Source organism: Pleurodeles waltl, chromosome 6, assembly GCF_031143425.1.
Source record: "Pleurodeles waltl isolate 20211129_DDA chromosome 6, aPleWal1.hap1.20221129, whole genome shotgun sequence".
NCBI lineage: Eukaryota > Metazoa > Chordata > Amphibia > Caudata > Salamandridae > Pleurodeles > Pleurodeles waltl.
In genome coordinates, this window is record NC_090445.1 from 1,597,425,349 (window position 1) to 1,597,438,961 (window position 13,613).

At 42.0% G+C, this 13,613-nt stretch overlaps 1 protein-coding gene across 1 annotated transcript in view; it reads left to right on the plus strand.

The window, feature by feature from the left end:
* MAMDC4 (MAM domain containing 4) overlaps positions 1 to 13,613 on the plus strand; it is a 223,816-nt gene that overhangs the window by 45,028 nt on the left and 165,175 nt on the right. Inside the window, exons 4-5 of the mRNA XM_069241436.1 lie at positions 38 to 163; positions 11,513 to 11,658. Of these exons, the coding sequence (XP_069097537.1) occupies positions 38 to 163; positions 11,513 to 11,658 (272 nt within the window). The remainder of the gene's footprint in view (positions 1 to 37; positions 164 to 11,512; positions 11,659 to 13,613) is intronic.

A 13,613-nucleotide genomic window follows, 5' to 3' on the forward strand; every position in this document is an offset into this window, starting at 1 on the left:
ATATATTTATTCTATCCAAATATCTGTCTATCAATAGGTTGGTATATGGCTGCAGAAGCCCACAGAGGAAAATCTCCCGCCACAGCCAAGCTGAGATCTCCAACACTGCGAGATGCAGCAGCAACCTGTGAAGTGAGAGTCCATTACCACATGTGGGACGGAGGTAACTGTCTAAATACTACATAATCCGATGCCAACAAGTATTTTCTCTTGGGTGCCAAGGTACTTTGCAAACCTTTTGGTGGATTACAATCGGTACAGTCCAAATAACGCTCCACGTATCTATAGTATGCAGGCGGGGGCAGAGTTGTTATGCCATGAAAAATTGAAAAACGGCCAAAATAAGTAATCCCCTCACAGCTCATGCTGTCCTTATGTAAATCATCGGAATGAGTTTCTATAAACCCAACACGTTCTTCTCTATTTACTGCCAATAGAAAACGTGTGAGTCACAGTAGGCAAATGCATGTAATTTAAAAATCAAGTGTGGATATGGATTACACATATAAGACATGACTGGAACTCCAGTTGTGCTTGATGAGATATATTTAAGTTATCATTATATGTCCCATCTGGATTTTCTCACGACGATCAGTCTTAGGTTGTAATTACGTTTTTTTCTCATTCAGAGATACATGTTGCATGAATTGTATTTAGTGAAATACATTAACAGGACATCTTAACTCTTTTGATAGTGCACTTCACTTCTAGAATGCTAGCTTAGTTGGATGTTTGTAAAAAGTTTTCGTGGCTTTCTTAATCAGATTTATCTGCTCCTTGTTCTTTTAGTTCAAGATGGAAATTTAGTTAATTCCCCTAATAAGTTGTTTGTGAGATTTATCTGGCAGGATGCATGAATGTTCTTTCCTTTGATATTGTAACATGCCTTTTCTTGGATGTTCCCTAGTTATCTTTGGTTGGAGATTCTAAGTTTGCTTGCTGTGGATGCAGTTTGAATTATTTTTATTATGATATATTGAAGCAATTTTTGTTTACATGCTCTTAGGTTGGATGTTCTTGATTTTCTTCTTGGTTGAATACATTTGAGCTTTCATTCTTTGGATTCTCATGTCTCCATCTTTGGGAAAAACCTTTAGGGGCATATTTACAAGACCCTTGCGCCCCTTAACGTCACCATAGCATCATTTTTTTATGCCACAGCAGCGCTGACCAGTCCCCCACCCTGCGCCATATTTCCAAAATGGCACAATGCTAGCATTGCACCACTTTGTAGAGCCTTGCAGCACATTATACTTGTACCAAGTGTAATGTATGCAAGGGGAGCGTTCCCCTGCAGAGAGGCCCAAAAAAATGGAGCAGTAAAATTTACCAGATTTCACTGCTCCATTCTACAGTTGTTTTTTAACACCTGCCCAAGGGCATCTGTTAAAGTGGCGCTAGGCCATTTCCTATGGGTCTCCCCGAGCTTTGGCTTTGCTGGACTAGCCACGCAATGTGCCACAAAAGCATCACAAATTTTGATGCTATTGTGCTAACGTGTGCCATGGTGCGCTGTATTGTAAATACATCACTACCATGGTGTCGTTAGGGGGGTGCAGGGTTCCTTGTAAATATGCCCCTTGGTGTTCTATAGGTGAATACTTTTGATTTCTTTAGGTTTCATGCTCTTGAGTGCTTTCTTGGTTGGTGGTCACAAGTTTGCATTGTTTGGATGCTGTTGACTTCCTGTTGTCTACATGCCCTTGATTTCTCTTTGGATAAATGCTCTTGAATGTTTTGTGTTGCATCTTTTTTTACTTACTATGGTTAAAGACTCTTTAGTTAATTTTGCAAGAATAAACAGTTGACCAAGTTTGATGTACCTTCTTGGTTTCCTTTTCATGATATGTTCTAGTTGTCTTTAGTGGAAGACAAAGTATTGTCCATGAGACAGGAGTGGGGCATTTTGATTGCTATTTGTAGGCTGTCCCTGGTGGCATTGTTTGCAGTTCATTGTCAAGACAAACATGCTTTACATCTACATGGGGGAGTAGCTTGACTTCCCCTCTGTGGAAAACCATTCCCATTTGGAAATAACTGTTTAATGTATATTTTGTGGGTATCAGTTAGCTATATTTGGTGGGATACCCTGAATTTCTCTTTTAATTTAAACATTTGAAATGTTTGAAGGAGGACATACTTGAGTTATCACAGGTGATATGTGTTTCATTCCCGTTAATAACACACCACTTTGTATTTCTGGAGTAGGTGTGCTGACTTTATGGACTCCTGGTGTTGTATGGTTTGTTTTTCTTAGGTTTGGTGTGATTTACTGCTCTTTTAGTAGATATATTGGAGGCATAACCACCAAAATATCGAGTCTGAAATAACAAGGGTATAATGAAAGCAAACATATATAATTAAACATAGGCTTAATATACTTTCCCCTAGATATACAAACCATGATTATATATGTATTGTCACGGTAAATAGATGCGGAATTAAGCATAGTAAATCTATACTACCAATATCTACTTATATTCATGATATTTCTGGTGGTTGGTATTTTAGCATGTCATTATTTTTTTCTCTATAGTCTGACAAACAACTGTGTTAAATGTTTTCCTAATGGATCTTTCATGTTCTTTTTGATATTTGCATTCTCTTCACTGAGATAGTGCAGAATTATTTCTGCAAGGATTAGTTTGGATTGCAACACAATGGGCAAGCCTTATTTACATATGCATATTTGCTTTTGTGGAACTCTAATTGATTTGCATTGGTGGGACATAGTTGTCTTCAATTTAACAATTCCCTGGAGGAGAGGGAGAACATGGCGGGCTGCACTAGGACGGCTTTGGGTTCCTGGGGAAGTGAGGAGACGGCACCGCAGTTTTTGAAACCGGACGAAAGGTGGAAGGCAGCTGGGGCTGCATTGTGGTGCCATGCCGCGCTGGAGTTGCGCTGAACACGGAGAGGAGCGGCGCGTATTCCCCTCCGGGGGAACAGCGGCAGCGGCAGCACCAGCTAGGTTAAGGCCAAGCTGGCGAGGCAAGGAGCGCCGACTGGCAGCATTTCTGCTGCAGAAAGGGGGACGGATGCCAGGGTCCCAAAAAGAGAACGGTAAGGCAAAGTGGGGGGGGGGGAACGGTGATACCCCGGTCCCCCCCTTTGGCCTAACGAGTGTGGAGGGGACTGGTCAGCTACGGACTGACAAACTTGACTTTGTACTGGAAGGTAAGGGGGACTCAGGCAAGGAGAGGACTGCAACTAAACCATTTGAGGGAAGAAGGAGCGCCTTGAGGAAAGAGGGGGAAAGTAAGCTTAAGGGGAGAGACAAGTTGACTCCTTTCCTGAGGTCGTTTTTTAAAGTGAGGCAGGAGGTAGTCAAGCTCACGCCCGGTCAGGTTAGAGCGGTGATGGAGGCTTCTGCCTTACAGCTTGCTGATTCCTCTGGTGAGGGCAGGGGGTTGGTGGATAATAGTATGGTTTTGTTGTCCCAAGCTAATGGAGGAAATAAGGAGGGATCAGGGTTGGAGAAGACACTTCCCCCGATGCAGTCTGGCAAGGAGCAGTTTGGTGCCCCTCAAGTTCGGAGTCTAACCTCGGTGGTTCTACAGTCACAAGACCCTTTACTTACGGCAGTTGAAGAAACCTCTCAAGCTGTTTCAGCCCCCTCACTTTCCCAGAGTTCCTCGTTTGAGGCGCTGATCCTGTCTATCTCTGAGGATGTAAAGAGAGGCTTTGCGAACTCAGAAATAAATCAAGGGGAGATAAGAGAGGTTTGCGGGGTGTTGGAAAGAAAGATCAATGGCTTGATGGAGAGAACTCAGGTTCTCGAAGAGGCTGTGGGCGGTATGAAGGAGGAACTGGGTCAACACAAGGTTGAGATTGATGCACTGAAGGGAAATGAGCAGGTCCTAAAAAATAGGATTGAGCAATTGGAAAATTAGTCAAGAAGAAATAACTTAAGGCTTTTGAAAGTGCCAGAAGGCGCGGGCGGTAACGATCTTAAAGCCTTTGTGGTCTTGCTAATTAAATCTGCAGTGGGACTGGAGGAGAGTGATGAGGAAATCGGAAAAGATATTGAGAGAGTCCATCGGGATCCTTTTAGGATGCGGATGAACAGTAGTAAACCTCGGAGAATTTTGATAATTTTTTTGATATATGAAATGAAAGAGAAGATCTTATCTAGAGTGTTAAAACAAAAATCTTTAAAAGTAAATGATGTTGTCTTTGAGATTAGGTCTGATTTATCCAGGTCTACTATGGCTAGGCAGTGGGAGCTGGGGAAGCGCTTGGAGATATTTAAGAGTTTAGGGGTTTCGGCTCAGTTGAAATTTCCAGCCTTTCTCCGGGTTATGTACAATAACAAAATGTATAATATCAGAGATATAACCGATGCGGATGAACTATTGGAAGTAGTTAAGTGGGCAGACCGTAAAATAGCGGTGTTTGATGGTTTTTCTAAATCAAGATCACCCAGGAATGCAGGGGCGTTCGAAAATTTGGACCAACAATGGTCTCTATATGGGGGGGGTTCTCTATGGGTGGGGTAGCTGGGGGATGTGAGTTGGGGGGTTGGGTAGGGTGGAGGTTGGAGGGGAAAGAGTATAAAAAAGTGCGTTGCTCAACCCAGTTATTTGTTTTGCAATATTTGAGATTTAGCTAGTAGGGGGAGAGGCCAGGGGACAAGGAGTACACCATTGCAAATTCTCTCTTGGAATGTTAATGGTTTGAGGACGAGAGGAAGAAGGGATAAAATATTGCAGTATTTGGGTGATTCAACTGCACAAATTTTGGTTTTGCAAGAAACCCACTTAGCAAAGGCTGAGTGTATAAGCTTAATAAAAAAGATGAGGTGGGTTCAAGCGTTTGTATGTACAGAGCACAATTATCATACCAAAGGTGTGGCCATTTTGTTTAAACGGCTACAACAGGGAAATGTAGTAATATTGGAGGTAAGATCGGATACAGCAGGGTGGTGGGTTGTAGTTAAAGTACAGCTTAATGGTCGAAACTTTGTTTTAGTGGGGTACTACGGCCTTAATTGTGATGACATAGAACCTCTAAGACGGCTTTTTTCTCAGCTTCTTGAATTTTCGGACCCAGTCATTATGATTGGTGATTTTAATGTTGTGTTAGATAATGAGCTGGACAGGGATAATTGTACGTTGCGAGGCACTCCCAAATCGCAAAAATATTTAAGGAGGATGATGAAAGAATTTGGGTTGTGCGACATTTTGAAAAAAAGAGTAGGAAATAATAGTGATTTCTCCTTCTTCAATAAGAAATATAGACATGCCTCCCGAATTGATTATTTTCTATTAGTTCTACGCTTGAGAGAGGCTGTGAAAAAGATAGTATATCTGCCCTCTCACTTATCTCATCATTCTGCGGTTGTTCTAGATATGATTTTTCCGCACAGAACAATCAGTAATCGGTGTACCATTGACCGCTCTTTACTACTGGATCAGGAGGTGGTGATGCAATTGCGTAAGGAATCAGAATTTTTCTTTAGTGTAAATGCAGGGTCCGCCCCAATGTCATTGGTATGGGACACGTTTAAGGCTGTTATTAGGTGGGAGATAACGAACATCTCATATCAGAAGCATAAACTGTTTAGAAATGAAATTAATTTGTTAGAGCAAGAAATGTTGAAGTATAAGGCTGAGTCGATAGAATCGGGTGAGACAGAGTCTTTGAGGGCTAGTTTGGATGGGCTGAGAAAACAGTTGCAGAATGTATTACAGGGAAGGATTTTAAGGAGATGGGAGGTAAGCAAATTGGCTCATTTTGAGTATGGGGAAAATGCTGGGAAGTTGTTAGCCTGGAAGTGCAAAGCAGATCGAGTAAGGAACTATATTAAGGAGATTGAAATGGAGCAGTCAGGAGAAAAAGGAACGGATAATGCTGTGATTGAATCTGCCTTTCAATTTTTTTTTGCATAATTGTACTCGGAGGAGTTAGAGGTGGGAGAAGATATGGTGACGGATTGGCTAGGGTCTGATATATCTTTATGTATAGCACTGCAGGAAAGGGAAATACTGAACGCCCCAATCACGCCAGAGGAAATTAGGAAAACCTTGAATAGCAGTAAGAACGGGACCGCTTCGGGCCCAGACGGCATCCCAGTGGAGGTTTATAAGGCATTAGGGGATTCGATTATCCCAGCCTTGACAGATTTGTTTGGGGGGATTTTCGAGCATGGCTATAGTATTCCTTTTTTGTGGAATGAGGCTGTTATTTCACTAATTTCGAAACCGGATAAAAACCCGGCAAAATGTGCTTTTTATAGGCCTATATCGTTGCTGAATAGCGATTATAAATTATTAGCTACAATTTTAGTGGAGAGGCTGAGTAAGATAGTCAATAACTTGGTGCACCCAGACCAGAAAGGCTTCTCTAAAGGTAGATACTTGCATAAGTTGACTTTTGAATTGATTGGGCGATAGATTTGGCTACAACCTTTGGGTCACCGCTGGCAATTGTTATTTTAGATGCAATGAAAGCCTTCGACCAGGTAAACTGGAATTATTTAAAATCAATTCTAAGGCGGGCCGATTTAGGAGCTAAGTTCTGTGGGGTTATTGATCAGATCTATACAGCTCCTTTTGCTAAGGTGTTGGTAAATGGGAATCTCACAGGGCCTATTACAATTTCTAGAGGCACTAGGCAGGGTTGTCCATTGTCCCCTGTTTTGTTTAACTTGTATATTGAACCATTTGCTAGAAAGATTAGGCAAAATTGCCTCATCCTTCCTTTTCGCTGCAACGGTTGGGAAAAAAAATCTTTATATGCAGATGATCTTCTGATATACACTAATAATTTATCATTGGCCTTTAATACAGTTAAAGAATTGGCTGAGCAATTTGGAAGCATTTCGGTATGTCGGGTTAATGTGGGAAAAACTGAAATTATGCAATGGAATATGGAGGTAGGGTCGATACAGGGTAAGCAGGAAGTACGGTATTTAGGTATTTTAGTGACCCATGATCTTAAGGACCTAGTTGAAAGGAATTTACAAAAATTGTTAGTTGAGTGTAAAGGTATGCTTCAGAAATGGGCACATCTCCCTTTGATGATACTTGGGAGAGTAAATTTAATTAAAATGTTTATTTTGCCTAAATGGAACTTTGTGTTTGCCGCGATCCCTCTGGCAATGCGTAAAGGGCATCTGGATAAAGTGCAGCAGGTGATAAACGTTTTTATTTGGAGTTCAAAGGGGCCAAGGATATCTTGGAAGAAATTACGTAGAAGAAGGGAAAAGGGAGGATTGGCTTTACCAGATCTGGCATATTATGCTTGGGCCTTCTTATTCAAGAATTCATGGATGTTGTTTGTATGCCCAGATGCTTCAGCGGTGGGTGTGATGTATAAGGCAATGGTTTCAACTGTTGAAGGGGCCTCAAGGTATTTCCTTTTCAAATTTGGCGATCCCAAGTTTTTCAAAAAAATCAAGTTGAAAGTACTGCAAGGGCTGGCGAAGAGCTGGTATCAGTTGAGACGACGACTTGGTATTTTTTTATTGCAGCTATTATGCGCCTATTTGGGATTCCCGGGCACCCCAGAGTGCTTTAAAGATATTTTAGCATTACCACTTAAAAAGGCAGGGGTAGAAAGTTGGAGCGCCCTTTCCTGAGATGGAACTTTGCTTTCATGGGAAGAGTTAGTAGGGATAACGGGCGGATTCCTGTCTAGGTTGAAGTTTTTGCAGATGAAAGAGTGGGAAAGAGGAATTAAGGGGGCTCTGGGGGTGGGAAATCCATTGGAGGATTTCTTTTTAGAGTTCTCTGTCTCTGTCCCTGAAAAGAAGTTGGCGGTTTGGTATTGGGAAATGGTAGAAATGTCTGATGGGAACTTCACACTGCCGACTGATCTGTGGGGTAATGATATGCCCAGGGATAAGGTTGGTGTATGGTGGAAGAAGTCTGTGTCGATCCTCTACGAAGTAGTGAAGCCAGCCCCGTTGAGGAAGAATCATCTTTATACTCTACACAGAGCTTATATCTCGCCGGAGAAGCTTTCTAAGATTAAGAAAGGAGAAGTGGTTAAATGTTTGAAATGCGGTAGTGTAGGAGCAACAGACGTTCATATGTTTTAGGATTGCCCTGCTATCCGTTTGTTTTGGGAGGAAGTGTGTGGTGTTGTATCATCTATGTTGGGCTGGGAGATTACTGTATCGCTTCTGCTGATTATATTTGGGCAGCTACAGGAAGAGGGCATAGGGAGTAGTGTGAGTAATGCTAAACTAAAATTTTTGTTTTATGTAATTTTGTTGGGCAGAAATGAAATTAGCAAAAACTGGATGAAGGACTCCCCTCCGGTTTATATGGATTGGCTCAACGCAGTTTTTCGCATTTCGAACATGGACTTGAATACGCGGTGTACTGGGACAAATGCGGAACTGTGGTTGCCTTTGTTAAATTGGAGGGGAGATTTATTTGAAATATGCGTGTCATTTATCGTCCAATGATTATTCACTGCTCGCTATTCTCTCTTGTCTGTTAAAGCGGACCGGGAGATATAATGGTGCCACCTGGCTTGGGTCTCTCTCTTATCTAGATGGTGAGAAGGGTGTACGGATCAAGAGGTGGCTCAAAATGCGGGGTTGAATGAGGACTCAAAAAAAAAAAATAACAATTCCCAGTTATAGTTATTTCAAGTAACTATAACTTGTGCCATAAGGTAACTATAACCTGCGCGCCCGCCATCCACAGTTTTCTCATCAGTAATTTTTTGCAAATGTTGCAGTGATAATATCAATGATGCCATAGAAGATGTCATGAATGATGTAATATGTGGGGTAATTAGCTGTATAGCAAGGGTGACAAATCTTCACAAAACTTTCCAAAAAAGTGTTCTTATTTTTGCCTAGTTTGTGCATGGAAAGATATGGGGTGATCCGTCAAGCGAGGCCCAAGCAAAAAGGAGGATCACAGAACACGTGGATCCCACAGGGTCGCGGTAAAAAAATAAAAATAAAAAATGACAGCACACTATTTTTTAAATAGATGGGTCAGGGTCGTTAGTAGGGCCCCCCCTCAGCCCATTTTGTGCCCCAGGTGCCCCTCTCCCAGGGACAAGTATATTTATTTAAGTGGTGGGGGGCCTGCTGCCCCCCTTCTGAGCCAATGGTGACCCGGAAACCCCCAACCCAGAGGGCGAGTTTGCGAATAAAGAGGTGGGGGGCCATGCAGCCCCCTTTGCAAGCCAGTGAATGCCCCATGGACCCCATCCCTTGGGGCTGATGTGTTTTCTAAAAAAAATTAGAAGGGACCAGGCGGCTCGCCTCCTTGAGCCTGCAAAGGCTCCGGGGACCCCATCTCCTTGGGCCAATATTTTATTTTAAAGGGAGGGGGCCACACGCCTCCCCATCCCAGAGCCTTTAAGGGCCCTGGGAACCCCATCTTCCAGGGCCAACTCACTTATTGTGTCCTTGGGAGGCCACCTCTGAAACATAGTATTTACCCTGCCCACACCAGGTTAATAGACATTATAGTTAGTGAATATGCCAGGTTTGAGTTTGAAAAAAACACACAGAAATTCACCAGTTATATTTAGTGGAGCTAATATGAACCTGTGCCCAGCCATGCACTGCTTACAATCTCACATATTACATCACTCATTACATGTGCTATTACATCATTTATGACATCACTGATGACATCATTTATCACATCACTGACATCTCAAATGACATAATTGATGACATCATCCAAGCTTCTTATGTGCACATCGCTGTCTAAATGGAAATAGCATTAGAGCTATAAAGTAAGTGCAAAATAGCTCAGAATAAAACAATGTTCAATCCATATATAACTGTTAGAGACTGCCAAGTTTCCCCAGACACTCAAGCCCTCTTACATAAATAATGGCCTACTATGGACAGTCGTTACCTGTATCAAAACCCTCACAGTCACTGAACCTACAGAGAGAAATGAAGTGGATATCAATAGAAAAGTTCGTACTATGATCGCTGTTTACGCTATGGAGACAACTTACTCTGTACCACACTGTTTCCAGACAGTGAAACTCGTATGGGAAATACACCACATAGTATTAAAAAGTATCTAAGAACAATGTACACTCTACCCAAAACAAGTCCAAAGAGAGACTTTTCACTTAAAAGTGTGAGAATAGGTTGACAGGGTGTCTCTGGGTGTGAGAGTGGGTGTAAGAGTGCCCGCCTGGGTGTGAGAGTGGATGTGAAAGAGTCTATGTGGGAGTGGGCGTGAGAGAGTCTGCCTGGATGTGAGAGTAGGTGTAAGAGGGTGTCTCTGGGTGTGACAATGGGTGTGAGTGTCTGTGTGAGTGTGTATGCAAATGTCTGTGTGGGTCTGTGTGTGTATGTGTGAGTCTGGGGGGATCTGTGAGTGGGTGCGTGAATGTCTGAGTGGGACTGTGATTGGGTGCATGACTGTCTAAGTTGGTGTGGGAGTGAGTGCTTGAGTCTGAGTGGGTCTGTGAGTGGGTTCATGAGTGTCTGAGTGGAACTGTGAGAAGGTCCGTGAGTGTATGAATGGGTCTGCAAATGGGTGTATGACTCTCTGAGTGGGTCTGTGAGTGGGTGTCTGAGTGCTTCAATGAGTGAATGAGTTAGTGTATGAAATCTGTGAACGTTTTTAAAAAAATGTTTTTCGCCAATATGCGTGAATTCGTCACAATGTTATATGGGAAGGCCAGGCTGAGCATCGAGATGTATTTGTGAAAATTGCGTGTGGTGAAAAAAATATTTTTAAGGACATAATTTCCCCTCAAAGACTTCTATATCACAGCCCTGGGGTCAGGGTACCTCCACCCATTATGGCACTTTTCATGTTATTTTTCAGCCCCAAGGACTATGTCCTGTTACCTATAATGGCAGCTGCAGATTTCTGGTCTGGTTGCAGCCAGCCAATCACAGCATTCCTGCTGGCGTGCGTATTCGCGAATTCGATGCGATCACTCCGAAACCGTCGCAACAGATCCACAGCCCTAGATATACACATTTATTTTCCTTATAATTTCTCGAAAACTAGTGAATGGATTTACACTAAATATGCAAAAGCGGAATTCGTATACCAAAACCTACTTTTGTGCCAAATTTCATATAATTCCTTCTAGCAGCCTGGGCTGTGGGCTTGTTTTTTTTTTTACTTTTTCTTGACTTCCATGCACAAGAAGAATTGCTGGCACACTTTTTTTGGGGGAAAATTTCGTGACGATTCATCAAACAGGATAGTTTATGTTCTTTTTGATATTTGCATTCACTTTGATAAAATGTGCTGGATATGTTTTGGTAGGATACTTTCAAATTGGAGCAGATTTTACAACCCTTGTTTTCATATTCATATTTGCTTTTGTAGAGCTGTCTTTGATTTCCATTGGTGGGACAGAATTATCTTCCGCTTAATGGGATACACTCCAGTTCTCTTGTTGGAATGTGATGGTGCTCTCCATTGTAGGATAAAATTGTGGTTTTTTGGTGCAATGTTTTTGTCAATTACCTTTAATGCAGAATGTTTGGTCTTTTCTGGATAAACTGTGATGGAGCTGTGTTCCCAGCATAAGAAAGCTTCTGTTAATTTAGGGTCAAAGGAGGTGCCAGAGAAGTCCCTATCTGTGAAAATTTCAGACCTCAACCAAACATATGAAGTTTGGCAGAGTCCAAAGCGGAGTGTCTATGCATGGAGGGAAATAGTCTTCTTCACTGGTAGGATCTCTGGAGAGTTTGAAGTAAGTACATTTTCATTGTTCATTCTTGATATGCCGTTTATGCGGGGTATACTATTTATGCTCTTACAATATGCAAAGTAATCAGCAGAGGCACAGTAAGATAAAGTGATTTGTCAAACTTGTTGACTACTGAGATTCGAACCTTGAGCTGATAACCCAAAACAAGTATTTTGACCAATACAATCATGCTTGTTTCACTTTTACAATAAGTTTCCTTGTCCTCACAGGACCTTCATCCACAATGCTCTTATCAATGTAAAAAAAAAAGAAATGTGAAACATATCCATGAAGTCACAGACAAGCCACCTCTTTCGTCTGCCACCTCTGTGCCCGGCTATCTTTACTGCATGTCATGTTCACTTATACCACTTCACTGGTATCCTTCACTTTTGCTGTATTCCAGCTCTGTCATGAGTCACCTTTACCTTACGCCAGATGTGAACGCCAAGCTCCATTTCTGTTATATTCCATCTTTACGCCCATACAATGACTGATGCATGCCAGTTCTGCATCAGACAGCCTATTCTGAACTCACGGTTGAGTTGCCATTGCTACAGAATGCATACATCATCCTGCACATGTCACCTGTGCTTTGGGCTATGTCTTCAATATGCCACCACTGATTGCTGACACATGCGCCACCTACCAACTCTAGTCCATATGTGCTGCACTACATGCTACTCTGTGCTCGTGAACCACCACATTTTCTCTTCCCCTAGTGAGTTCCCCATCTCCTGTAAACAATCTCTGCCACGGTCCATCCCTGTTGTGCAGCTTTTGTGGAATTCTCACTTCCTCATTACTCCTAAAAGTGTGTTGTCTACACCCATCAGCTACAGGAACTTTCAAAGTTGACACTGCGTCTAGATTAAAATTGGAATCTCATCCTTTGCATTGATTCATTGATGACTAAAAGTAGGAGTTTTTCATTAAAGTGTGTAAACTCACAATTTGCTCTTCATCGTTAGTGTTTCAGTTACATCCTTTGATAAAAGGCTACAAATGAGCTATGTGATAGTCAGAGGAGCCTAACAGTGGTCCACAACTTTGGGAACCTTGCTCACTTTAGAGGATAACCATTATGTAAAATATTCCTAGTTACATCAAATATTTGTATCTCATTCAAATATCACACACATCTAGGATGGATCTGGCCCTCATGCACCAAGAGTGAACACTCCCTAGATCAAGCACTTGTTGAATGTGTCTGCTTCTTCTACATGCTGCATATGGTGTCCTATTTGTTACTTCCTTAATAGGGATAACATTGAAGCTATTTGATGCTACACATCCTTTAAAACAATTCTGTACAGTGCATGTTTCGCTTTTCTTGTCTGAGGTCCAGAAGGGCTGCAACAGCCCCGATTTTCAGGTTAACCAGTGCTTGAAATGGAAATATAGAAGTGCAAGTACCCACTATCACAGAGTACCTTTTTGCTATTGAGAAGTGCAGTTACTCTACTATTAAAAGTATTGCATCCATGCTAAGAAGTGCAAGTACTTTCCCTTTCGGAATAAAGAAGTTCAGGTATTGAGTACCTGCCCATTTAAAGCATATCCTGGATAACCAATAACTACATAAATAAATTGCATTGAGATTCGTTATATCTAAATGTTTCTCACATGGATATACCAGCCACTGATAGGGCCTTCCTTTAGTCTATGTGCCCCCCTCTACTTTTGAGCCTTGTGGCCGCAAAGGATATCTACAGTTGTAATCGGAACCATTCGATTTTTTTGCATTAGAGCCAGTACAGCACTGTGCAGGATAAAGCAAGGGCTGCAGGTTAAAGGTAGTGGTGGGTGGGGATTATGAATGGGGACTGACTGACATAAACTATATGAGACAAAGTGGAGAATTGTTACAGAATAAATGAGTAAACTCTGTAGCATTCAGTGTTATTACCTGTAATAGGGTGGTGCTGCTCCTCTGTAGAGCTTCTATGAAAGCAAAG